This window comes from Gymnoscopelus microlampas, assembly GCF_963454915.1.
Source record: "Gymnoscopelus microlampas genome assembly, chromosome: 19".
In the NCBI taxonomy this organism is placed as follows: domain Eukaryota; kingdom Metazoa; phylum Chordata; class Actinopteri; order Myctophiformes; family Myctophidae; genus Gymnoscopelus; species Gymnoscopelus microlampas.
The window spans coordinates 28,224,795-28,251,244 of NC_139956.1; the positions used below are offsets into that span (position 1 = coordinate 28,224,795).

Below are 26,450 nucleotides of genomic sequence, written 5' to 3' on the forward strand. Positions count from 1 at the left end.
TTAGAATCACACAAGCATAGAATAAGTCAACTTAGTAATAAAACCGAACAAGGAACGAGTCAGTTTAATATGAATAATAAAAAGTAAGATGAATTATGACTATCTGGGGAGAGAAGTTGTATGCACGCACAATACATCAACTCGGTTGATCACCTTAATAGCCCACGAATCACCTGATAGATCAGAAAGAGGGGGTTTCCATACCTGGTTTAGGGCATATTTGAAATGTGCACATGGCTATTTTACATATTGTGTCCACAATACTACTTACAGGTACCAAGTTGAAATTCCCGTCTTCTCTTATTTCCTCGAGGAAATGGATGATCTCTTCGATGGCAGTTCTGGCCTCCTTTGCCTTGTCACCAGCCTCCTTGGCACCCACTGCCCTGGCATCAGCCTTGCAGCGATGCAGCAGGACAACTACTATCACCATGTACTTCATATTCAAGTACTTTTTCTTCTCTTTCTTCTTCTCTTTTGCAGTCTCAGGTGTGTGAAGTGATGGTGAATGCAATCTGAAAGTGCCTTTTTATGGTGACAAAGCCCTAAACCGGAAGTTCATGGAATGCATTGAAGTCTACGGCTCCTTGTCACCATTTCCAGCTTACATGAACCACGTGACCGGCGCTGTTTCTGCCCCCTCATTGGCGCAACTCTCTAACACAAGGCTCTGGCTTAAACAAGCTAACTTTAGCCTGAAGCTAGCGTCAGATGTTATGGAAAACTTTTAGGTAGTAGGAAAAACATTTCCACGGGCCAATTATCGAGTAACATCGACTTACGTCAGTAAATGGACTGCCGTTTACTTACTGTTGCAAAAATAGTAGCGTGGCAAGCCTTGGGGTGTCTGTCATTAGGACGTTTTTTCAAAGGAAGTGAGGCATCCCCTTCAACTGCACCCACCGACGGCTGCCAATTAGAATCACACAAGCATAGAATAAGTCAACTTAGTAATAAAACCGAACAAGGAACGAGTCAGTTTAATATGAATAATAAAAAGTAAGATGAATTATGACTATCTGGGGAGAGAAGTTGTATGCACGCACAATACATCAACTCGGTTGATCACCTTAATAGCCCACGAATCACCTGATAGATCAGAAAGAGGGGGTTTCCATACCTGGTTTAGGGCATATTTGAAATGTGCACATGGCTATTTTACATATTGTTTCTGTCAGTCAGAAATATTTACAAATATTGAACCAATGAAAAGTAAAAAGCACTTCTGACTAAACGCCTAACTCCATTGGATCCTCAAAGGGTAGTTCAAACCACCTAACAGTTAGGTGGTTGGAGTTATGTCTCAATTCAAGTTTGGGTAAAGTAATGATAATATAAGGACACATTCAAGTATCTGACAATGTATAAAGTCACCATACCAGCTTTGAAGAGGCAGTATTGTGTTGTTCTAAAAACATGTTTTTTTTCCCATTTTCTGAAAGTTAATATTTTGGACAAGGCTTTGTTGACATGTTTCTGAAATGTTTTCTTCTATTGGACAAGCGCTTATAATTCATCCATAAATGTGATAATAACATTTTCTCAATGTGTTTACCACCGCAAAAGGACTGGGATAAAGAAAGAAAAAAAAACATCCCCAGGGAGTAGACTACAGTACTTCCTTTTAATTTTTATTACAAAAACAGGATTTTTCAAGAATTAACAATACAAGTCCATCTACCCGGAACAAACAAAAACTTGAAACCGAACAGGAGAGAAAGGAGGAATAAGTAGGAGAGAGACAGTGAGTATCGGTGGTGTGTGTGTCTGTCTGTCTGCATAAGTTTACAAACTTCATTTAAAAAAACACCTCAAAAGCGGAATCAACAAATGTAGAAAAAAAAAAAGAGAACTGTCCCTCCCTTCTCTCCACAAATAAAAACGAACAATGGGGGGAAACAGAGACAATATTAGATGAAGGAAGATGATATTGGGGAGGGGGCTTTTTTTTTTTCTTCAATCATTTATTGGACTCTTATATAAAATGCTTGGCAGAAGAGGTGTAAAGTCTTCTTTTTCTATCTCTATTACTTAAGAAACACTTTCTTAATCTTTTTTTTATTATCTTTTTTTGTTTTTAAACAGAAAATAACCCAACAACACAATGTTTTCAATAAAAACCCATTTCAACAAAACGAGCACACACACACAAATACACACAAAGGCCTGACGAATGAGGTGTGTATGTGTGTGTGTGTGTGTGTGTGTGAGGAGGTGAAAAGAAAATAGACCTGTGGTTCTCAAAGTGGGGTTCAGGGACCCTCACAGTTCATCGAGGGGGTTCCAGATGGAACCCTTTACAGGTCTGTAACTCTAGAGAGTTATGGGGGTCCTTGAAATTAAGATGTTTTGAGAACCACTGAAATAAAGCAAATTGTATTTGTCTGCTGGTACATTGCTACCATATCAACACCACAGTAAAATCCTCAGTTTTAAAGGAGTAGTTCACCACCCAAAAATGTGTTTTGGTCGCATTCCTGAGCCAATGATTTGATGAACGTGCCATCGGTCAATAGGAGTCACTACGAGGAACCAAAGGAGAATAGCAGGAAGACTCTTTTGAGTCTCCTACCGGAGGTCATCAAATTATTGGTTTAGGAATGCTGCGACAAAAACAAAAAAAATCACCATAAATTCGAGGATTTTTTGGGTGAACTACTCCTTTAAGGCAGAAATTGTAAGAATGGACCCACAGGGGAGCCATTTTTACACCCACGATCTTATGGCGCACGGACCAACAGAAAAGTGGTTTATTTGGAGGGGGTCTACCTCTATATACACGTGTGTGTGTGTGTGTGTGTGTGTGTGTGTGTGTGTGTGTGTGTGTGTGTGTGTGTGTAATACGAGTGAAAAAGAGCTGGCTGGGGGTAGAAAGGGTGGGTCAAATCAGCTATGTTTGGCAGTAATGTGTGTGTGTGTGTGTGTGTGTGTGTGTGTGTGTGTGTGTGTGTGTGTGTGTGTGTGTGTGTGTGTGTGTGTGTGTGTGTGTGTGTGTGTGTGTGTGTGAGAGAGACATTTAGTGCCGCCGTCTCTTCTTGGCGGATGAGGGTCTGGCGGGTGGTCGGATCTTCCTCTTCTTGCTGCTCTCCTCGGGTTCCTCGTAGTGACTCTCTCTGTCCGCTGCAGGGAGACGAGAGGAGAGGGTTACAACCATTTATGCCAGGGTTCCCCTATAGGCGGCCCGTACGACGAAAAAAAATGTTTTTTTTTTTTTTTTGTAAAAAGATATATATCTGTAATACTGTTCAAGCAGACTAACAAACACATCAAAGTAAATTGTTGATTCTGGACTTATTTTGATTTTCAGTATGTACAACTGGCTGGTGTTAATCTGCATTACTTTTCAAGCAGACTTATTTTGTTTCCAGAGTGCATTTTTTCCTTGTGTGACCCTCAACACAGGATTTAAGAATCCCAGGCCTAAAATAACACAGTGTCAAATTAGCTCGATTAGAGAAAAAAACATGACAGACATGTGCGTGCGTGGCGTGCCTGTGTGGCGGGTCTAAGCTTGTGCCAGATGTAAGAGAGGGGGGGGGGGGGATGTTCCAAGGAAAAAACGCGAGGTGCTCTCGTCCAAAAGGCTAGAGAAATATTTCATCTTTCTAGCAATCTAGATCGATGAAATCTAGCAATTTAACCTTTGCTTTTATGAAATATCTGAGATCATTAGGTTTTTATGGAAGACGCTTCTGAACATATTGATAGTTTGACTACTTCAAATGCTCTAATCTTAAAAGAATAACCGAAAATAGCCTATCTACAAGCTCTAAGTCTCAAATGTAGATCGGCTATTTTCGCTGTACAACATGCTTCCATAGAAGACATGCTGGCTTCTATGGAATCCAAAAGACTGAACTTTAATCCATGAGTTCTAGAAGCACACAAACCTTTCCTGGCTTCCTCCTCCAGCTCATCCCAGTCTTTACCACTCTCCTCCTCACTGCCCAGACTGCCTTCACTGTAGTCTGAGGAAAGAACACACACCACGTTATTATACGTGTGAGTGAGAGCGAAAGAGAGATAAGACCCAAAAAAATGGAGAAATCAAGAGATCTGTATGGTTTATGTACACCCTTAATCATGAAACCAAGTGAATTAGCTGGAATCTTGACCAGTTCTCTAGTTATTGTGTTCTTGTTTTTTTTTTTACCATATGAACCCTGGTGTCCCCAATCTGGGGTGAACATTGGGCAAAAACCGACGATCTACAAGCTCGCAATGCCAATACTTGTAGATCAGCTATTTTCAGCGAAGAGATTTGATGCAGAAGGAATAAAAAAGGAACGGACCAAGTATAGAGCCCGGTCAACTAAGTATATAGGGTTTAAGTGGTTAAATATTAACTGGAACTTAAAGCCAAAGACAACACTGTCACTGCGTCAACATTGCTATTCTATGCCGATATTGCACAGCGTACAGAAAACCTTTTGGTACTGTCTTTGATTAGATTTTTGATTGATCATGAAATAAAACATATGTCACATGTAACATAAATCTGACCCACCATAATCAAAATGCTAACGCAAAAAAGCTTACAGCTGGTTTCCATTGCGGCCCTTAGTTTGAGGTGTCTACTGTGTATGATGTCATGTGGTGTGGTGCTGTTGTGTTCATGAAATGTATTGAGTTCATGATGTGCTAATGATGTGCTGTCCCTGGGCACAAATGAAGGAATGTTAAGTGTGCGGCATGTGATACTTACTAGAGTCCTCTGTCTCTGAGTCATAGTCTTCATCACTGTCCTCCTCCTCTGCCTCCACGTCCGAGTCCGCTGAGGGGTTGAACGTCTCGTCCTCCAACTCCGACTCAGAGTCCTCCTCTCCCCCGCTCCCCTGATGGAGACACACACAGTAACAGGCCACCAGGAGGACGATCAGGGACACAGAAGCTGATAAAAGTATCAGACCCCTGGGGGACTCTGGTCTAAGCTGTGTTTTCACTAATGAAATTGTCCAGCAAAACCATTTGCATAACTTGGTGGAATGGCAATGGGAGAGACCGTTTTCACGTGCCCTCCTTGGCAGCAAAAGTTCTAGTATTGCCTGATAACAGACCGTTTATTTGTTTATTTTCTAAACGGTATAGAACTTTATACTGGCGCGAGAGGTTACTGTAAACACGCAAGACTATCTTTAATCCATCGAAAGAACAGAGGCGGGGCGCCCGCTGGCCTGGCGGCCCAGACGCATACCACATACGCTGGTAACCAGACGACCTTTGCTGTGTGTCATCCCCCATCTCTCTCCCCGTTTCCTGTCGGCCTACTGTCCTATCAATTAACTCACCGAGTGCCAGAATTATTTCTGGCTCTGTTGTCCCAGTGCCAGAGATTTTTTTCAAAGTAAAAAAAAAGTGCTTAGGAAGCGAGATACAGCCTTTTTCAGTTATAAGTTAAACAAGGAGTGGATGGAGCTGCATATCTTCAGATAATTATATCTTGGGTTCTGAACATGTTTAAAAAAAAAAAAAAAAAACTACTATACTATACTTACTATTTTTTCAAAAACACGTCAAACACGCCATTGGCACGTTGCGCCATAGCGGTAAAACACGTGAAACACGTTAATGGCACTCAATGAGTTAAAAGGCATAAAAGCCCCCAAAAAATATCTTTAAAAAAAAAAGAACAGAGGATAAGCGAACGGTTTTCTAATATTTATTTTTTCTCTCTCAATCATTCATTATCACGGGATGCAGTGTTAACAGGTGGAGTTGAAAGATCTGTTTCTAGCCTAAAATCTCATGTCCAAGACTACATAAAATTATCTTGAATGGTCAACTAAAATCTCATGTCCAAGACTACATAAAATCATCTTGAACGGTCAACTTAAATCGCTTGTTAATTTTTTAAACGGCCACTTATTAAATCATATCGTTTAATCCCCCGAACGATATTGCGAGAACGGAACGGACAACGAACAGAGGGTGGAATGTTTGTGTGTGTGTGTTTCTGTTCTGTGCCGACTGTCAGTAAGAAGAGGAAATACATGAACTCCAAAACAAAATATACCATTGACTAGTCAGCATGGGGAGTTTTAAACTGGAGTTCTACTCCCAGCTCCAGGAATGTAGTTGAAGCCATTTCTTGATGCTTGTCGTGCACTTTTGAATGAGGCCGTCTCAGTACTTTGATTTCTAGCGTTTTAACTACAGGACTTTTTTAATTTCAGAAAAATACTAGGAAGTTTGCCGTAAAATTTCGATAATGTTTAATGCATCAAATCATCACAACACCTGTTGCAACAATACGCTACACACCCGAGTCAGTGGTTATCAAACTTTTCAGGGCACAACCCCCCCTAAAATAATAATATTTTAACTGGGGCCCCCCCACCCTGACAAGCATGTGAAATTGTAGGTAGCTTGTACCTACAATACAAGTTGTCTCTTTCTTAGGTAATATTTGACAATTTGGCACCACTGGATTAAGTGTTCATGGACTAAAAGGAAATGCTAGTTGAGCAGTGCATACCTCACTCTCTGGGTCCAAGAAGGACCAGCCTCCCTGCTCAAAGAAGCCCTCTGGATCATCAACGATGGTCTTCATGATCTTGGTCCAGTTGAGAGACTGGACTCCTTCTGTGTACTTGATGTCACAGGAACTGCAGGAGAGAGAGTCATACATCAAAACTCATAACACTAGAGGATGGCTTGAAACACATTTCTCTTGTCAAATTCTGGGGGTTCCTGGCACAAAACATTTACAGATGGGGGTTGTCCACGGCCACACACAATTTTGGGAGTACTTGACAAGAAAAAGTTTGAGAACAACTGATTTAGAAGACATTTGTAGAATCGGTCTCAGGTCTTAATGGGTTAACGGTCTGGAACTGTGGGTCATAATTTTCTTATTTCCAGTGGCTCTCAAACTTTTTTAATTTCAAGGACCTCCATAACTTTGAGAGTGTACGAAATAGAACCAAACAGACCTGTAAGGGTGAGTTTTTAACCTGATTGGCAGCATACAAGTTTGAGAACCACTAATCAAAAGATAATGAAATTAGGGCCGGGACTTTATCGCGTTAATTTCGATCAATTCATTACAGAAAAATTAACGCATTTTAATCACACCTATTTTTGCACCGCGAAACGTTTCTCACTTGACGAGTTTCAGACGGACCGATCATACCAGCGCACCGACGTTGGTGCGCAACAACAAAGTTACCTGCAGCATGAAAACATGATGCCTGCTTGATAATGTTGACTGGGCAAATCAGAATCTGTAATGACCCCCCCCCCACGCGCGCTTGTCCCGTTTAGGGGGAGGGGGCGGCGGTGCGCTTGGGGGGGATGCGGTGCGGGTCACATGCTTAATTAAACTACTATAAAACATCAGTAACAACAACACTCTAACAGCCTCCAATGGTGGAAAATAGCAGATCTACAAGCTCACAATGCCTTGCGCTTGTAGATCTGCTATTTTCACATGGTTACATGGCATGTTTTATAATAATAATCGAAATCTACAAAGTAGCTAGTAACTAAAGTTTTCAAATAATTGTAGTGGAGTAAAAAGTACAATATTTGCCTCTGAGATATAGTGGAGTTACTGGAGTAGAAGAAACAGTATTAGAAATTGGAAATACTCGAGTCCAGAGCAAATACCTCAAAATTGTACTTAAGTACAGTTCTTGAGCACATGTACTTAAAGACGTATGCCAAACTCCATTTGAAAAAAATGCTTTTCACTGTTCTCAGGTCAAATATTGATATGCGATTAAAATGCGATTAATTGCGATTAATTAATTACAAAGCCTCTAATTAATTAGATTCTTTTTTTTAATCGAGTCCCAGCCCTAAATGAAATTCAAATAAATTCTGAACGGGCATTACTTCAGCCACTCCTTGATGGGGTCCAGGGAGTTGACAGGCACGGCGTTGATCATGGTGACCTTCTTGTTGTAGTCTTTGTACACGATGACCACGTCAAAGTTCTTCAGGTGGAACTGCACACGCTCAAAGTGGACCAGCTCCACCTCGTCCAGGGTCACCACGAATGGCGGCTGGGGAGAGAGAGAAAACATTTAGTCAAGAGAAAAATATTATTTTCTTATCTTTCTTATGAGCTAAATGTTTTGGAAAATATAATTTCATAGCTTACAAATCAATACATTTACATACTGTATATTTTATACATTTTTTATCAAGGTAGTTAAGCCTAAGAAAAGCATTTCATTAATTTCTCACCCATTCAGTGGTGTTGACCAGTGAACTAGAAGTGGGCTGCAGGAGACAGGTACTCCTGTAGGGGGCGCCCTGGAAACTGAAAACACAAGCAAGGCAAATCCGTCAAAACCTTCAAGAAGGGCTGTTAAAAATCATTACACAAGCAATAGTTTTGTCATTACATCTTCAACTAAGCCAAAACTTGAGCCCATGTGATCCTAATTGGGCTGCTTTTCTCACTCTTTTTTTTTCTTTCAGTCAGACAGACACTTTCATCAGGATTAAGTAACCATTTATTGCAATGATATTGCATTCAGTTTGGCGGTATGACTGCTCCTGTGATACTACAGTATATGCGTAAGCATTACACAGAATCTGAGATCACTAACCCCTCTAAAGCAGAGCCTAAGTTATTGCATGAACATAAATTAAGATACACAGATATAATATACAATCCACAGGAGGCGGCGGAGGGAGTTTGATCACCGACGGGGCTGCAGGAACCAATGGCGAGCAAGAAATCTGAAGAATTAAAAGTGTTCCGCTTAAAAAGACCACCTAGAATGAACCATTAGGATTGAGAGCGTATGTGTTAGCTTGTTAGTGAATGAGAACGAAGGGAAATTGAGTGAGCCGCGCGTGGGGAACCACCCGACTGCCGTGCCTGCCTGAACTATCACAATGCTTGATCAGATAATATGATATGTCTGCACTCTCGCATTGCAATGAGATAATGATACTAAGGCATGGGTCTGAGACCCCTAGGGGGACCGCCGAATCTTTGTGTGATAGAAAAAAATTACACCCTGTGTGAAGGAAGCGGTGCCTTTGATGAGCCCCGTATTGATGTTGTCATCAATATTTGTTTATGGGACAGACACACACCCGGACAGACACACGGACGCCCGGACACACAGACAAAGTCAGATATAGAGCGGTTGACACCGCTAAAAATAGACGATCTACAAGCTCACAATGCCATGCAGCGCGAGGCGTAATGAGCTTGTAGATCGGCTGTTTTCTGGCAAAGTGTAGAGGGGAAAAAAGAGCAGACCAAGTACAAGTTTTCTAAGTATTGAGGGTGTAAGTGGTTAAACTGTCTGAATACACATTAACATGAATCCAACACAACGCTATACAATGACAGTCAAACAAGTCTATGAAGCTATCTATGAAATCTATGAAAATGTTTCATCTGCAACACAATTTATAAAATATCTAGTGGGGAACCCTGCTTCATCTCCCTGCCCTATACAACGTCGAAGCCCCCTGTACTAAGGGAAAAAGAGATTAATTATGATCTTATTGGCTTCCCATACAAGATGGTGAGATGCAAATATTACTATCTCCGCTCACCCCAGGTCTCTGAAGGGGACCTCGAACTCCAGCTCCTCCTTGGTCAGCGTCTCCACCTTCTCGATGAAGTTCTTGAAGGCGGACTTGAGCTTGTGCCTCATCTCGCGCTCCATCTGCTCGGCGTACAGGTCGTCGCGGTCGTGCATGTGTTGGTGCTTGCCCAGATCCGTGGTGATCTCACCCACCTCTGTGTAGAACTGCACGTCCGTGTGCCGCTTCTTGCCGAACATGATGGCGTTCTGGGGGGGAAAAAAAAAGGTCAAAAGACAAACATTTGAGAGACTATTGATAGTCGTTTAATTCAGCGGTTCTCACAAGTGGGGTCTGGTGACCACCAGGGGTCCCTTCATAAGGTTCCAGAGGGTCCCAAGAAAAATGTGTTAATTTAGCATCAAAATCTGGTGTTTGTATAGATTTGTTTGTTTTGTGTGGTATTTATATACATATTTTATTTATTTAGATAGTAGAGAGACAGTGACCAGAGGGCAGAGCAGGGGAAACACAGTCTCCAATCAGAATCGAACTGGGGACGTTGACTATTCTAAGTGTTCAGGATATTTCAATAAAGCTGACTCAAATAAATCTATCGTATTTGAGAATTTGCCCTAGTTGACAGCACACACCTTGAGGTGGAAGTGCAATACGATGATCATCTCTCCGTCACAGGGCTGGAAGATGGAGTGCTTGATGTTGTTGTAGAGGATGTCCACTTTGTCTCCACGCACCGATGTGAAACGGAAACCTGGACACAGAGAGACGGGACACAACGATGAAGGAAAACATTTACATAAAAGAACGTGCTTCTCAATTATTCCATTAACCTACATGAGCAAGATTAAGTCGGTTAGAGGTTCTTCTAAATGTCAGTTTGGATATATCTTTGGCCCCAACCCTCACCATTGGTGTGTGCCTCCAGTGAGCCCTGCATCCTCTTCTGGGCGATGTTGGGTCTGATGTAGAGGTCCTTGAGCTTGGGGTTGCTGCGGTTCAGGTTGATGACCAGGGAGTCCTGCTTGACGATGCCTTCCTTCTCCTTCTCCTCTGCCTCACGCGTCTTGTACCGCTTCTGCACCTCCTTGATGATGCGGAAGGCGTTCTGCAGGTTGGTGGCGGGGATCGACGGGTCGCCCTGCGCCTTCTGGTTGGACGCTCGGTACGTGCTGCGAGAGAGAGATTCAATCGATTCATTAATTTGGTGTAACAAAATATACAAGCAATACAATTTGGGGGTCCTTGATAGGGGTGTGCCGATACACTCATTTCACGATACGATACACAATATTGGGCTCACGATATCGATACGATATATGGCACTTTTTTTACTATGAAAATGTATGGGGGGACAAAAAGCTTATGAAAATAGGGGGGGGGGGGATAGCAAATGCAAACAAATACTTCTGTTTTTGCATTATTATTGCAAAAAATTCCAAAACGCCAAAACGATACATATCGTCACAAAAACGGATATATCGGCACAACCCTAGTCCTTGACATGAAAAAGTTCGAGAACCACTGTTCTAAAAACACATGCACAAAATAAAGCTTGACAAGTGACGTTTCCAAACAGCGGCAGCTTACATTTCTTTGACAAAGGTAGCGTCAGGGTTGGGGAAGATGTTCCCCTCGTGGCGACCCAGAGAGCTGCCAGGAACGTAGAAGTTTATCCTCAGGTAGGTGTAGTCTCCCTCTACCGACATACTGATGTTCTACAAAAGGAAGAAAGGAGGTGAAGGAATGCAATGTTAGTTTTTTTGCTAATGTGATACGTTGGTTGTAAGCTGTCTGTAAGCTGTCAGGTGGAAACCCTGTATGTTCTAATGGATCCAATGTAGCTATTATTTAGTCACAAGCTTTTGTTAATATTTTTATTGGCTTGTGAGTAAATAATGACTACACACTAGATCCATTGGAACACAGGTTCTTTCTTTTTTCTATTCCCTGAAAAGTCACAGTTTTGGACATATTGTCTTTTTCGGGTGGAAACTGTCCAAAACTGTTACTTTTCAGGACAGGATTCAAATTCAAATGAAGCAGATCTACGAGCTCACGCCACGTCACATTGTGAGCTTGTGGATCGGCTACTTTTGTGTTACACTGTAGCATGACGAAGTAGCATTAATCAAAACATAAAAAGTTGAAATATGGCGCTACAAGGTTTCTGCCCAACAGCGATGTGTACAATGTACTCTGGCATCGCAGCGTACCTTGATGGTGGCGATGTGGAAAGGCGTGGAGATGCCAAAGACGGGCATGACGACCGTCTCGTACTTCTTATCGATGAAGATCTTCATGTCCCTGATGTCCTTCTCTCGGGGCATTTGAGAGACATTTTTGTAAGACACGTTGGACTTCCTGGCCCTGGGGGGGGGGGGGGGGGGGGGGGGTCGCAAGAATTAAGAACCACGTTTCGATGAGATGAAAATACACATTAACATTAACGCTACACATTGACAGTGCTGTCAAACAAGTCTATGATGATATCTATGAAATCTATGAAAAAGTTTAATCTGGTGTAGTAGCGGTCCCTGCTTCAACTCTCTCAGCTAAGGGGTCCTTGGCCTGAAAGACCCCTGGTTTAAGTGGTTAACCAATCTATCAATAACAAGCACAAATACAACATAAGAAAACATTATCCTACATCTTATTTGACCTGTCGGTGGCATAAAACCTTTGAAGCATTAAGTTAAGACTTCTATAAGGCTTGATTTTTACATACTGTAAATGAATGGAAGATTTTTTAAAGACTTTTAAAAGTAAACCCATTACTCACTTCTGAATCTGCTGCTCTCCTTTCTGCTCCGTCAGACGTCGCCTGGCTTCCTCGTTCACCGAATTGGCCAATTCCTTCTGGTGGGCCCGCCTCTTCTCCTCTGCCGTCATCTCGTTCTGACCGGTTGGAAAACAAGTTGTGATTAAAACATTATTATGATGAATTACTTTGTTGGGATAGAAGACACGACTCTGTCTGTTGGTGGAGGAACTGTGGCTAACCAGCTAAATTAAACTGAACACGTGTGTTACAAGCGTGTTGGCCAGGGCAACAATTGGAACAATGAACTGTCATTTACAGTTTCATGTATGTGAATTTACATATGTGCACACAGTAATAAACTCTTGCATTCATGTTTAGCATTTTGCCCTGATCGAGGACTCTAAGTACACATATAAAGAAAATATACAGTATACAGTATATACAGTACATAAAATAAATGAATGCGCCTCAGGTACTATGTAAACATAAACTGAAATAGAGTCCAACATACAAAACACACACAGCTTGTTTTGCTCCATCACCACTCTGGCCAGTGCATTTGTAGGCCAGAAATACCAGTCACTTCTGGCAACAGCAAGTAATGGTCTGCCAAACAAAGGGTGATTAGCTGCTAAAATGACTGCTACAGTAAACAAATCACACCAGCCACAATTCAAATTTCGGCACAGGTCTCCACCAGGTCAGGTACGTTCTTGTGGCCTCCTGGTGGCGCTATAATAGGCCAATGTGAAAAGGGTGCCATATATTCTTAGGCCTTTCACGGTAATCGAACACTGCATTTAATTTTGTTCCAAAAATGTGTTTTGCTAAATTAGACCTGCTGGTGGCGCTATATCAGGCCAATGTGAAAAGGGTGGCATTTTTTCCTCGGCCTAGTGGGAATGTGCGTGTGAAATTTCACGGAAATCGCAAGCTGCGTGCATAGTTTGAGGGATTTTGTTCAAAACGGACCAATCCTGCAAACTTTAGAAGCCAACCTTAGCCAATCAGGATGGAATATGGGAAATCACATGACTATAGAGATACTCTGTACCGTTTTGCATGACGTTTGGATAAAATCTGTAGGAGTAATATAAAAAGGGTTTTGCACAAATCGGCCTCCTGGTGGCGCAGCGCTATAACAGGCCCATGTGAAACATTTGGGGCAGAGGTTCTGAATTGGCATCCAGGGAGTGTGTGTGAAAGTTTCGCAGCGAACGGGCCGACGGTGCCTGAGATTAGCTGGTCGCACACGGACAGGACACACGGACGAACACACGGACGGACGGACAGGGGGTAAAACATACTCTCTCGCCATGCCTTTCGGCCTGGCGGAGACAATAAAAAAATCGCGATGCATATGTGTGAGCTTGTAGTAGTGTTATTTTTGCCATTTTGGTTCTTACCCTGGTTCTGTCTGCCAGCAGGGCGGCGCTGCGGGCTCCTTTTCCCAGCAGCTCCTCAGCATCATCTGCCTCTTCCTCTTCATCTTCCTCATCATCATTCTAGGATGGAAAAAAACATAATTAAAAAAATATGACACTGAAATGCCACAGATCTGAATGATTGGATTTGATGACATTCAATTTTGTAATAATTTGAAAAGACAGATTTCACGCTGCCATCTTACCTTCAGAAAGATTCCCACGTTCTTGATCTTTTTCTTCACTGGAGTCAGTACTGTGGCAACTTCCTCCTGCCACAGACATTAAGACATTTGACAATTCGATGAATTAATCAATTAAAAAAATATGGAGTGAAAATAGCAGATCTACAAGCTCACAACGTGAGATCGGCTATTATCACTATTTCTTAGCACCTCCATTGTACAACTAAGTATAAATCAGTCCACCGATTAAAAAAGAAATCAAGAATTACTTTTTCGTTAATACACCTTATAAGTTAAAGAAATGATCAAATTTGTTTCGATTGTTGAAGCTTTAATCAGTTATTGGTTCTAAATGTCAGTTTCGATATATTTTAGGTTAATTGCCCAGCCTTACTTGGGATATCTTATGATCATACCCAGGATGCCAATTAATAAGCATTTATATACAGTAGAGGGTAGCACGGGTCCAAAAAATGGGATCCGAACCAAAACGGACCCGTGGATAATTGGAACGGTCCGAACGGAACCGAGAAAACATTCTAAATTACTGGACCCGGTCCGAAACGGACCCGGGATAGGTGGACCCGGCGTGAAATGGGACAGAGGCAAACTGGACCCGTTCCGAAGCGAGGATAATTCAAATGTATTAGACCCGGTCTGACCGGGTCTCTAGACCCATACTGGACCCGGAGCTCATTTATTGCTAAAATCACCGTGGTATTCAGATTAGCCATGTGTGTTAGTCAGGAGCTCCCCCCGCCCCAACAGAGTAATCACAGACTAGCTGCGTCGCGTGCTTTCTGCTGTGTTGCAGACAGACAGATAGAGAACATTTCGCTGACTTTATACGGTCTGTCCCCGCATATTATATCCATAAATATGCTCCACAGTCCACACAGACAACGTTCCAATTTAGATCTTCCCGGTGGATTTTTTTCTTTCTTTCGGTTTCGCCTGCTAAAAAGACTCAAGAAAACTCACCCCAAAACACACTCGCTCCCATTTTCTTGTATTTGTTTTACTGAGGATAAGGTTAGAAATAAGTTTAGGGTTAGGTATAGTTTTACTGAGGTTAAGTTTAGGAATAAGGTTAGGTTTTGGCACCGTTTTACTGAGGTTACGTTTAGGAATAAGGTTAGGTGTAGGCATAGTTTACTGAGGTTACGTTTAAGAATACCAGGTGAATACCGCCGGATTTTCCCGGGGCGACTGTTTTGGTATTCTTTAACAGCAGTGCAGTGCACAATGAGATTGGCTGCGTATATCAATCGGCTGTTAACATTAAACTATGAGAGAACAGGCGATTTGGGAGCATAATTACAACGCATTGGTCTCATTTTGAAACCGAAGGTTAAAGAGATTAATATAATAATAATAACAAGCTGGTCGTTGGGTCCACATGGGTCCATCCATTTCAAATCGATCCGACTGAGAACCGTGGCAATTGGAACTGATCCGACCCGTGCCCGAGGGACACGTCAATATTTTGGCCCCGAACCGGCTCGGTTCTCGCGTCGGGGCTCGGGTATTCGGTTCCGGGCGGACCCGTGCTACCCTCTAATATACAGTGTATGGGGCGGCAGTGGCTCAGGAAGTAGAGCGCCCTGCTTGGGAAACAAGGTTCTCGGGTTCGATCCCCGGCTCTCGCTGGGTTAGTGTCAAAGTGTCCTTGAGCAAGACACTGTACCATAACTGGTCCCGCTGAGCAGGTTGGCGCCTTGCATGGTTTCCTCCGCCATCGTTACGTGAATGTGTGTGTTAATGGGTAAATGTAATGCGAATTGTAAAGCACTTTGGAAAAGGGTGCTTTATATAAATAAATGCACCATTTACCATGTCACCAACATTCTAAATGTATTGCATAATGGTAAAACAGTGACATTTTCAAATATAGGAACAAACTTACACACAAATACTTTTTTTGGGGTGTGTCATACCTCATTGATCTGTACTGTATCGCCAATAAACAGGGCATATTTCTTCTGTTCTTCCTTTTTCCCCTCCTTATTCACCATGTCGGCAAATCCCAGGCTTATGCTTAACACCATGCCTGATGCACACACAAGACACGTGCATGCTAAACATCCATGGAAATAGCTGCAACGAGCCTCAACCCATTAAGACCGGGAACGCATCTGTGTCATTTTAAGATTTCTTTGGCTATTAAAGAAATAGCAGATATGCAAGCTCATAGCGCGGCACTTTTATATTTTGAAAAAGTGTGGAAGATTTGTCCAAAAAAGGTTGGAGCACCACTGATATAGCAACATACCGTTAGGATTTAGAAACCTTTTTTAGATATGTATATGGCCACGGACCTCAAAATGTTTTCAAGCTAAGATTTCAGTTACAAATGTTTTTTTTTTTTTTTAAATAGCCAAAATAAATCTAAAATGACAAATGCGTTCCCGGATTGAATGGGTTAATACAATCAAATACATTGGTGCTTCACAGCACTGATGTGCTCACACACAAGGAGAAAGCCGATGGGGAATGATTTTCTTAACCACTTTCAACCTGGCATCTCTATTTTGGGCATGTTATACATTTATTTTTTCTTCAAAATCTTTCAAAGAAAATAGCAGATCTACAGTACAAGCTCACACAACGCATTGTGACACTTCCACCAGGAAACACCATCGTACATTGAAAGTATTAAACAGGACTGAAAATGGCACTATGTAACTTTATTTTAATGAATATAATTTTATTTTTATCTAAATGGACCATCTAAAACTAAATGATCACAATGCATCGCATGTGAGCATTTAGAGCGGTTTAGTTTTAAAATGTGAATTTTGTGAATCGTAATTAATTTGGACGATTTCCCACAAAATAGGGATTGCCAGGGTTTAATGTGGATACAATGTTCTGCTTTCTCACCTTTTTTCAGTTTGTATTGGTTTTTAGCATTAAGCACCAGGGAGCCCTCCCTGAACTCTATTCCCATGGCAAACCTGCAAGAGGAAATTAATCAATTAAGTGTAATGATGATTATGAGACAAATCTGGATGGTGCGCACGTGTGCACGTGTGCATGTGTACGTGCGCGTCTACACACAATATATCGTTGCCGTTGCGTGGAAACCTCATCGTTGCTGTCGGGCAGAAACCTCTTATCTCCATATTTTAACTTAGTTTTTTTGTAAAATTAACGCCCTACTTGATCAAACTACAGCGTCACACAAAAGTATCAAAAGTAGCAGATCCACAAGCTCGAAACACGGCGCGAAGCGGAGCTTGTAGATCTGCTACTTTTGCCATTTTTGAACTTGAATCCTGAAAGATTTATAGCTTTGGACATATGAGGTTTCCACCCGACAGACGATTATGTCCAAAACTGTGACTTTTCAGGAAATGGAAAAAAAGAACCTGTGTTCCAATGGATCTAGTGTAATTATTATACAAGCTCTTAACACTTATCATTGGTTCAATATTTGGTTCAATATTTATTTAAAAAAAAACACACAGACACGCTTAACCACGTTCACATTTATCAAAAATGGAAAAGATTGCAGATCTACAAGCTCACAACACAACGTGTCACGATGTGACACTGTAGTATGACGAAGTAGATCATTAATTCACGGGGGGGGGGCATAAGCCGTTTTTTTTTTTTTTTTCCGACAGCAACGATGTCAGCGTTATACCAAAGGTATCAAGCAAATGAATCAATAAAACATGCATTAGTGAGTCTATGTATAATATGTAGGCATACAAAAAAGAAAGTGTGAATGCGTTTCCCTCTTACCCAAGGTTTTTGGTAAGTTTGGACACAAGGTCTGACTTCTCTTTCTTAACATACTCTAGGACAGCGTTGTAAGCATCGCAGATTTTCACCCCTGTGAAAGAGACCAGAGTCATTTATACACTTAATGAAAAAAGGACATTTTTCATCCCTAGAACTGAAATATTTTCATTTCCACTCGATTCAAAACTCACGTCATTCATTTCACATCTCACATGCACCTCAGTCTCTCAAGCCAGACTATCTCTTGTCCCCTTTCGGTGTCCTGGGTTCGGTCCCGGGCACCGCCAACTCAGCGTGTGAGTAGCATGGCTTGCGTAGTCTCGCGAGCCAGACTGTTGCCTCCCACAATTTTCAAATGCTTCCGTCATACAGTCTGGAGCACGGAAGCTCTGAAAATGATCAGAGGATAAAGCGGATGTGACGCCTCCTCCCCGCTTCCGTTTAGTCTTTACAGTCGCGCAAATTTGTCCTAATATAAATAATAATAATCGAAGCATATATAGCTTGCTGCTTATTAGAAAAGGACATTCTAAAGTCAAATATATATTTTCGTGAACGGAAATGACGAACAGATGGCAGCTTCCGTTGTCGGATTTCGGGAGGTGTAGTTCCAGACTCTATATAGCATTCGGAGATTGTGGAATAGCTGTCTGGCTACGCGAGACTATGGCTTGGGTAACTAAGACGTGCGGTTAAGTACTGGGAGCTGATAGTAGGTGTTTGCACCCCACCTCAGCAATCCATCTCAGAAGGGGTCTAGCGCATTGCAAAGGGGACAGACACCCTTCCGTTCTCAGCAGATATTAACAATAAGCCACTCCGACCTACTTACTGATATGAAACGCATCACTATTAGTGACACAGTAATACAAACACAAGTCGACCTCCACCCACCGTGTTTGAGTTCTTTGAGGAGTTCTTCCTCCACCTGCAGCAGGAAGTTGTAGTTGTCCTGCATTTCCTGCGGGGGGTCCACCATCAGCGTACGCACCAGGTTGGAGCAGTAGGACTTGTAGCGGATCCCCATGGAGCATGTGATGGCTCCGAAGTGCATGTGGTTCTTATCACTGGCCAACACAAACAGTGAAATTTTGGTGTTATCAGTCCAAGAATAACTTTTATTTCCATGTGTAATAGAAGAGATCATTTCAGGCCTGTGGTTCTACTTTAAATAAATAAATTAATATGTGAACCGACACATTTTGAGCTTGTAGATCAACAAGCTCAATAACATAAGGTGTAAGTGATTAAACCTAGCATAGAACAACACTTCATATCGATATATACTGTATCAAGTGTCAAATGATGCATCACGTGTACCTGACAACACTGAACTTCAGACTGTAGTTTCCTCCGCTCTGGATGATAGGTGGATAACACATCTCCACCGTGGACGGGTCTGCACCACTCAGGTACTTCTTCTCCTCTATTGCCTTCTCCACAGACTCTGCCAGCTTACTGTGACGCACTTTCTAAAGGGGGGAGGACAGAATTGGACAAGGAGGTTCATGGGATTAAAGTTCATGTAATTGACTCCTGAACCAGTCCCCAATTTCTACAGACTCCAAAACTGTGATTTTGAGGTCCAGGCACTCTCATTAGTTAACCACTCTCCCATAGTTCGATGAGGCAAAAGACAAGCAGACAGATTCACAAAATAACGTTTCGGAATCAAATTTTGGTTCATTCACTGCCACCGTTTTCCCCCTTTGTACATATAGTGTTTTGTATTTGTTGATGACAAGTGTCATTGTGTTAATTTTTTATGTTGATGAATTGAATACATAGGACCACAATGGGAACAGGATTTGTTTGTGTTATACTTTTAGCTTTAATATCTTACCACGTGCCGTTTACCTTTCTGACTAAAAAAGTATTCAATCAATCAAAAACCCTTGGTTTTACCACTGCGCTCGGGTGCCGCAGTGGAAATGTTCTACAGAAAATAAATGTTGATGAATTTAGTTAATGCACTGGAATAAGATTGTAAATGTGTTAGTTGAAACATCCAATTGTTTTTTTTAAAAGTTTATTTCATGCCTCTACGTTATCAAAACCAGATGCCCCCGCTCCTCTTTCTCACCTCGTCTGCATCAACGATCTCCATGACTCGCTCCTTAAAGAACTTTGTGTAGACCTCGCTGGTGACGGCTGCTGCCTTCTTCATCAGCGTCAGCTCTCCGTCCTCCTTCACGGCCATGGTGTACGCAACCACTGCACTGATGTCCACCTGGGAGGGCAGAATGGTTACAATCCGTTTGTCGGACAAGTGCATTTTTATATATTTTGGGCCACCCGCTGGGGTCCACAGCAATACCATAAAATATTAATACATCACTCAAAACCCACCTCTTCAGGATAGCTTTTCCCAGCTGAGGTCTAGCTGAGATGAGATGTCTATCCAACCCATGCTTAACCTTTTATCGGTTATAATCTAGCACTTATTTTTTATTATACTTTTTTTTTTAATCACTATTTCTATATGCAAATACATACTGGTCCCAAATATTTGAACATCAGCATTCTTCAAAGAATAGAGCAGTCATATTTCTTTTGCTTTGTAATAAAAATCTTAAAAAGAATAATCAAATCACATGGATCTCAGGATTCACATGGGAACTGCGAGGATCCATTGTGGATCTGATCTCAGACATCATGTGGCCAGCCTGTGACGTCAGTCATTTATGGCATACTCTACGTATAACAATTTAATGCGATCACTCAAATATGAAAATTATGGAAATGACTTAAAATGCATTTCCAGAATACATAAATAATTCATAGATATACACATACTGAAGTTGAATCTCTCTCTAGCTTTTCCAATCATCAGCTTATTTAGACTACTTTAGGAGAAGAGTCAGCAGCACTAGGGGCCCGACACTGGGTTTTAATACTGAGGGAGGAAGTGTGATGGGTGGATTCTCCTCTTACCTTCTCTAGGCCCTCTGCAGTGATGGTGTCATTCCAGCTCTTCATGTACTCCCCGGGGAACTTGTCCTTGCTGAAGACGCCCACCGTCTTGCCCTCCTTGCTGCCTCTGATGGCCTCCATCATCTTGTCAAAGTTGGCCTTGTTGCTCTCGTTCTGTCAGACACAAGATACGTTAGGCGACATGTTACGCCCCCAATTTAGTCATTGCTGATTCTACTGTCCCCGCCCGTTCGATGTTGGCCTCCGCTGATACACATGGAGTCACAATCCGCCACTGTCGCAGAGAGAGTGTAACATGCACCAAGTTCCACACCATCTCCCCCAAGATCCCCTTCCTGCTGAACAGGCATCCCAAGCAACCAGTAAGGGTTGACAGGTGCAGAGACTAGGACAATTGCCATCTTCCCACCTATGGCCAAGCCAGAGCTACCGAGTACTGAAAATAGATCTCTGCTGTGGTGGGGCCAAGGGTTTTAACAAATCAGAGTGGCTTTGTTTACTCAGTAAACTAAGTGTGTCCAGTAATTGGTCTTGTTGTTCAGAGTAACAAAGTAGTAATGACACATAGTACGGACCACAGAAATTACAACAATCGGAAACATCTCAAGTGACAAGCTACTTTAATTGATTTGTCTGCCCCACCAACAAATTGGCATATCTCAAATCCAAACGGCAGCTGGCCATCTGCCAGGTTGGCTAACTAAAAGAACGGACAAACGCTATGGCCACATCACCATTACCCTGAGATCAATTTCTTCTTACACCTGCTATTCTGTGTGATTCACTATAACCTACCCATAAGCGATCGGTGGAGGAGATGACATTCCTAAAAATGTAACGTTTCAGATACAATATCCAAGGAGAAAAGCAGAAGTTTTGAATGGTCTGGAAACCATTATTTTGAGTCTGAATTCCCTCAAAAGGTTGAACTGATGTATTATTCATTGTATTATGGCTACTGAAGAAGTCTCTACCTTTTCTTTTTACCCCTGGGCACTGTGTGTGTTGTATGTGGTTTGTGTAACCGGGTGGGATTGTGTGGCGGGCGGGTGGGAAGGGGTTGATATAGGATGAATGTGGTGTTATGTACTGTCAAAGAAAAAAACATTGAAAAACTATCACATCAAGCCGTTACCTTTTCTCTGATGAGCAGGGTGATGGGAGGAACTCCGTTTGCATTCTCATTGCCCTTGGTGATGGCCACCTGCTTAAGGAACTCCACCTTCTTTTTACTGGCCAGGAAGATGATTTTGGCCTCGCAGAAAACCATGATGGTGTCTGTCAACTCGTAGCCAAACAACCACGTCTAAGGGAAAACAAGAGGAAAAACACCAAATATATAGTTAAATAACCAATTGAAATTAAGTGAGTAACTGGACAAACACATTTGGGTCTTTGATTTTAAGTTGAAATGATCTCGTCATATAGCGAAAATAATAAAACAATGCACCAACTCAAAATGTGGTTTACATAACAGCGCAAACAATCAGAAAGAGATCATTTAAAAAACAAACTAAAACTGTGTTTCACATGCCTTAAACAAAACTCTCTGTTCTAGAGGAGGCCTTGAAATATGAAAGAGCTCTTGTTCAAAAAGGAGTACGACTGTCTGTCTCCAGGAAAAAAAGTTATTTTTAATCTTTTTGATTAACTAAATAAAGTAGTTAAAGAAAGTGCCACTTTCAAGGATGGGACCTGCACAAGATTATTCCATAGGCATTACTGTACGCACCTGTAATATTTGATTACACACACATTTCATCAGTAGTTGTAGCACACACATCTTTATTCATTAACATGTATAGCAAGCAATATGTTATTATTGTATATGAGGTTGTTAGTTGCACATTCGAGGTCCTAAATCAGCCAACTTAAGCCACTTTCAGACATGCCCCGTATTATGGAAGTTTTCCAGAGTTCAGTCGGAGGGGCTGTATGTATGAAAGCAACATTCCGGCTCAGTAGGATCGGACATGCAAGAGATTGCATGCGGGCAGGACCCTTGACTAAAGTCCGGGTAATACCCGTTCTTCTTCGTTTTGGCAAAAGAACCGGGGTTACCTACGTAACCTCTAGTTTCCCTCCGCAGCGCGCACTTGGCTGTATATAGCCCCGTTTGGAACCTCACTTGCCACGATAGCTCCTAGGCTGTATAGAGACCAATGTTCTCTGAAAATATTGCACTTGATCCTTGCATCTCCCTCAAGCTGTGCCTGTGTTATTTACGTGAAGTAGCTAATATAATGTGCACGTCTACTACCCAGACCCCGACCCTCACCATATCAAACAGAGTATTTACCTTAATGTGTGAACGCATCTGAAACAGACTTCTGTTGCATGCTACATGTGTGAACCGTACAACACCGGACAATGTCCTGACCTGGTTTCCCAGACATTTTCCAGTGTTCATATGAGAAAGTGGCTTTACTTGCTGATCCCTGTTCTGTATATACTATGTTATGGAGCTATTACAATGTCTCTGCATTAATACCACTGAGTTTGATTCCTGTACATTCTTGGTATTCTTCCTCTACATGCGTGGTATTCTGTCTGTATGAGGACTGAGTGTGGTTAACTTTGAAAAGATAGTCTGTGCACAACACTGCTAAGTTAATGACTCATGTACTGTACCTGTAGAGCTGTTGATTTGGCGTACACAATCTCCTCGTCCACCCCAACAGATACCACAAGAGCATCCACTTTGCCAAATTCATCTTCTCCTTTCTGTCAACACACAAAGATGGGATTCACAAAACCGTCATATTGAATATTATCATCCACTTTCATTATGACATGTATCAGAACAAAAATTACGATACGAACATACTTTAGTTAGTATACAAACAAATGCTGTTTATTTCAAATCCCCAAAGTTAGTTGCTACATTTGTCATCTGACACATTTAAGTTATTATAAAACACATCTGCAACATCAGCACCTGACGATGGACAACCAAACCACATTATGTGTTCAAAGCCTCCCTTAAACCCCACCTTTTCAGACTTGTTTTCGCCGCCAAATTAAAATCCCCCTTTCTGCCTTTAATTTTAATGTTTTTCTTTGCTTAGGTTTTAGCCTTTTAACTAGTTATTTTCTTAACAAAGTGGTTTCTATTATATGTTCTGTTGTGTAAAGCGACTTTGGGTACCAAGAAAAGCACTGTATAAATTGGATGTATTATATTAATAATCATAATAATTAATTATTATAATGTAGATGCTACTTGTTACTAAGGAACAAGTGCAGATGTAGGCATTTATTACTAAGAAAACAGAAATTGCCTGGAAGCATCTGGCACTTAACACCTTTCCATTTTATCAGGTGTGTGTGTGTGTGTGTGTGTGTGTGTGTGTGTGTGTGTGTGTGTGTGTGTGTGTGTGTGTGTGTAGCATCTTGTCAATGTGTGTGGAAAATGGGGTTTATAAATGCTGGTTTGCGCTATTCTGTTCATTGCATATCTGATTGTACGCATTGGCTAAAATTCATGGACATGCATTTAAAACACACTTTTTGTTTTTAATATGAAGCACATTCAGTTTACTGTGTGTATGAAATGTGCTATCCAAGACTAAATTGATTAAGGACTGCAGGGAAATTACACAATTATGCAACCTGTATATTATTGTGCTTGGTACACATGCTTAGATAAATGAGCTGATGTTAATAAACACTACAACACTTGTACTTGTAGGTGCTTGGCTAGCTAGTGTGTTAGCATGCTAACACGCTAGCTAACGTGGTTACTGGTACTAGACAAGAATAAAAAACACCAAGGATAACACCAGTGATGTCACAATGAACTGCGTTGTGCGTGGTGTGGTTCGGCAATCGGCACTGACATTTAAGACTTAATCATTTATTCCCCCTCGTTGCACATGCACAACTCTTTCAACAATTAATAAAAGGCGTATTTTTCGAACATCATTATAATTCATTACGTCAAAAACATTATTTAGGACCTAAAAGGACCGTGCAACAAAGTGTCGGCGGGAGGGGGCGCTTAGTTGCGACGTCACATGCGCATCCTTGGTCGCGACAACGACGTGGCGGCGGTTCTCCTTCCCCTTCTCTTCCTTGATGCTCATGTTAGCCAACCAAAAAAAAGCAAAGCAAAAAGAAGCTAAGCTAGCACAGCTAATATGAAACTGACTAGTGGAGGTTTAATGGGGGTTAATGCTGCAGCCCTGCATGTAAAGACATTCCTTCTGTCCCCAAATGTCTCACATTAGGGGACATTTAGGTGACAAGAAACATGTTGTACATGTTTTCTGAGGCCCACTTCCCCCCCTGATGCAAGCCCTGATGTGGGCTACACAACACAGGCTGAAGAAAACTAAAAAGAAGCTAAGCTAGCAAAGCTAGTGTGAAACTGACTGGAGGTTGGTGTAATGGGGGAAATGCTGCAGCCCTGCGTGTAAAGACACATTCCTAGAGTCACCCAAACGTTTATTAATTAGGTGACACAAGAAAACATGTTGTACATGTTTTCTGAGGCCCACTCCCCCCCCCCCCCCTGATGCAAGTCCTGATGTGGGGCTGCCACACACACAACACAGGCTGAATGAAACACAAAAGTCACACAAACCATGATCAACCACACAACATTTGTTTTGTTTGTTATTTTTGTACCTTCCAGTTGCTGTATAATCGTTTGATCCGGCGGTAGTACGCCTCTTTATCCAAGTTGACCGCCATGGTTCTCCTTCTTCTGACTGGTGGTGATGATGTTGTAGCTCCTCTTCTTCACAAACCCTCCCTCCTCAAAGTACTCCAGATCCAGGCTCCTCTCTCTGCTCGGCTCTGCTCTGCTCTCTCTAGTACGGGTATTCTCAACATGTGGGTCGGGACCCATGTTTGGGTCGCGGACCAGTAAGTAAATACGGTTACCCCTTTGTTTTTAATTTTTATTTTCATTATTATTTTTTAATCTTCCAAAAAATAAAAAATGTTCATAAGTTAATAACAAATTCAAACGTTTTTCAAAAGAATTCCATGGGGAAAAAATGGGGGTAAAATCAATTAATTAGAGGGGAAAAAATACTTTTAAGATGTAGTGAAAATAGCAGATCTACAAGCTCACTAGTTTGGGTCATGGGGAGACATCACTTTTCGGTCTCGAGCTAAAAAGTTTGGGAACCACTGCTCTAGGCCGGATGGTGATGATGATGATGATGATATTATGCACTTTATCCACGACTCGTATGTAGGCCTATGTGGTGATTATTAAAAATGGTGGGGAAATGAATATGCAAAAAAATAATAATAAACACTATACACTTCAGGTTAAAATATGCGGCTCAGGAATGGGTGAAAGCCTTATATAATTTTCGCATTCATAAACGACATGCGGGTATTTCCCCCGCCTTTCTTCTCTCCTCTCTCCCTCCTCCCCTCCTTTCTTTCTTCTCCTCTCCCCCCCCTCCTCCCTCCACGCTGCGGAGCAACAATGTGTGACAATTAATTCCTCCCTTCTCCTCTCTCCCTCCTCCTCCTCCTACCTCCTTCTCGTGTTCACTACAACAACAAGCCCCTGGAAAATAGAGCAGCCATGTCATATTAATATGCACAATAATGTGAGGTTTGTGTTGGAGGGTAGAATATTTTAATACATGAATAATGTCTGCATTTAAGAATGCTCCACACACCGTGTGGTACATTCGCTCTCACAATAGTGACGTTTACACCAGTTGTTCTCAAACCATTACATTTCAAGGTCTCCCCTTTACTCTGACAGTATACAAACTCGGTCGCATTTGTACACTGACAGAATTACAGACCTGTAAGGGTCAAGTTAGAACCCGCTAAAGGAACCCAGAGAGTCCCTAGAATCCACCGAGCCACTGATTCACAGATCGCAAATTACTTTGATTGATGGGATGT

At 41.8% G+C, this 26,450-nt stretch overlaps 1 protein-coding gene across 2 annotated transcripts; it reads right to left on the minus strand.

Moving 5' to 3' along the window:
- Positions 1–1,605: 1,605 nt before the first annotated feature.
- On the minus strand, positions 1,606–25,364 carry supt16h (SPT16 homolog, facilitates chromatin remodeling subunit). Of its 2 annotated transcripts, XM_084042624.1 has the most exons (25): positions 25,200–25,364; positions 23,202–23,294; positions 21,706–21,876; positions 20,571–20,723; positions 19,720–19,866; positions 18,957–19,108; positions 18,531–18,703; positions 17,637–17,727; positions 16,770–16,843; positions 15,824–15,936; positions 13,908–13,973; positions 13,684–13,782; positions 12,296–12,411; positions 11,730–11,883; positions 11,104–11,231; positions 10,423–10,685; positions 10,149–10,267; positions 9,526–9,764; positions 8,191–8,266; positions 7,837–8,006; positions 6,476–6,605; positions 4,706–4,835; positions 3,891–3,968; positions 3,008–3,120; positions 1,606–2,943 (listed from the first exon to the last, which is right to left on the minus strand). In XM_084042624.1, the coding sequence occupies exons 1-24, from the start codon at positions 25,263–25,265 to the stop codon at positions 3,017–3,019; spliced, it is 3,105 nt and encodes a 1,034-aa protein (XP_083898750.1). In that variant the 5' UTR covers positions 25,266–25,364; the 3' UTR covers positions 1,606–2,943; positions 3,008–3,016. The 2 variants fall into 2 exon arrangements, with proteins under 2 accessions (XP_083898750.1, XP_083898749.1); XM_084042623.1 differs by having other exon boundaries at positions 1,606–3,120.
- Positions 25,365–26,450: the final 1,086 nt, after the last annotated feature.

Coding starts and splice junctions, on each gene's coding strand:
- supt16h (XM_084042624.1), bottom strand. CDS start 25,265: ATGGCGGTCAACTTGGATAAAGAGGCGTACTACCGCCGGATCAAACGA. Junction 20,724..21,705: donor CCCTGCTCATCAGAGAAAAG/GTAACGGCTTGA, acceptor TGTGTCTGACAG/AACGAGAGCAACAAGGCCAA. Junction 12,412..13,683: donor TGCTGGCAGACAGAACCAGG/GTAAGAACCAAA, acceptor CCAACCGGTCAG/AACGAGATGACGGCAGAGGA.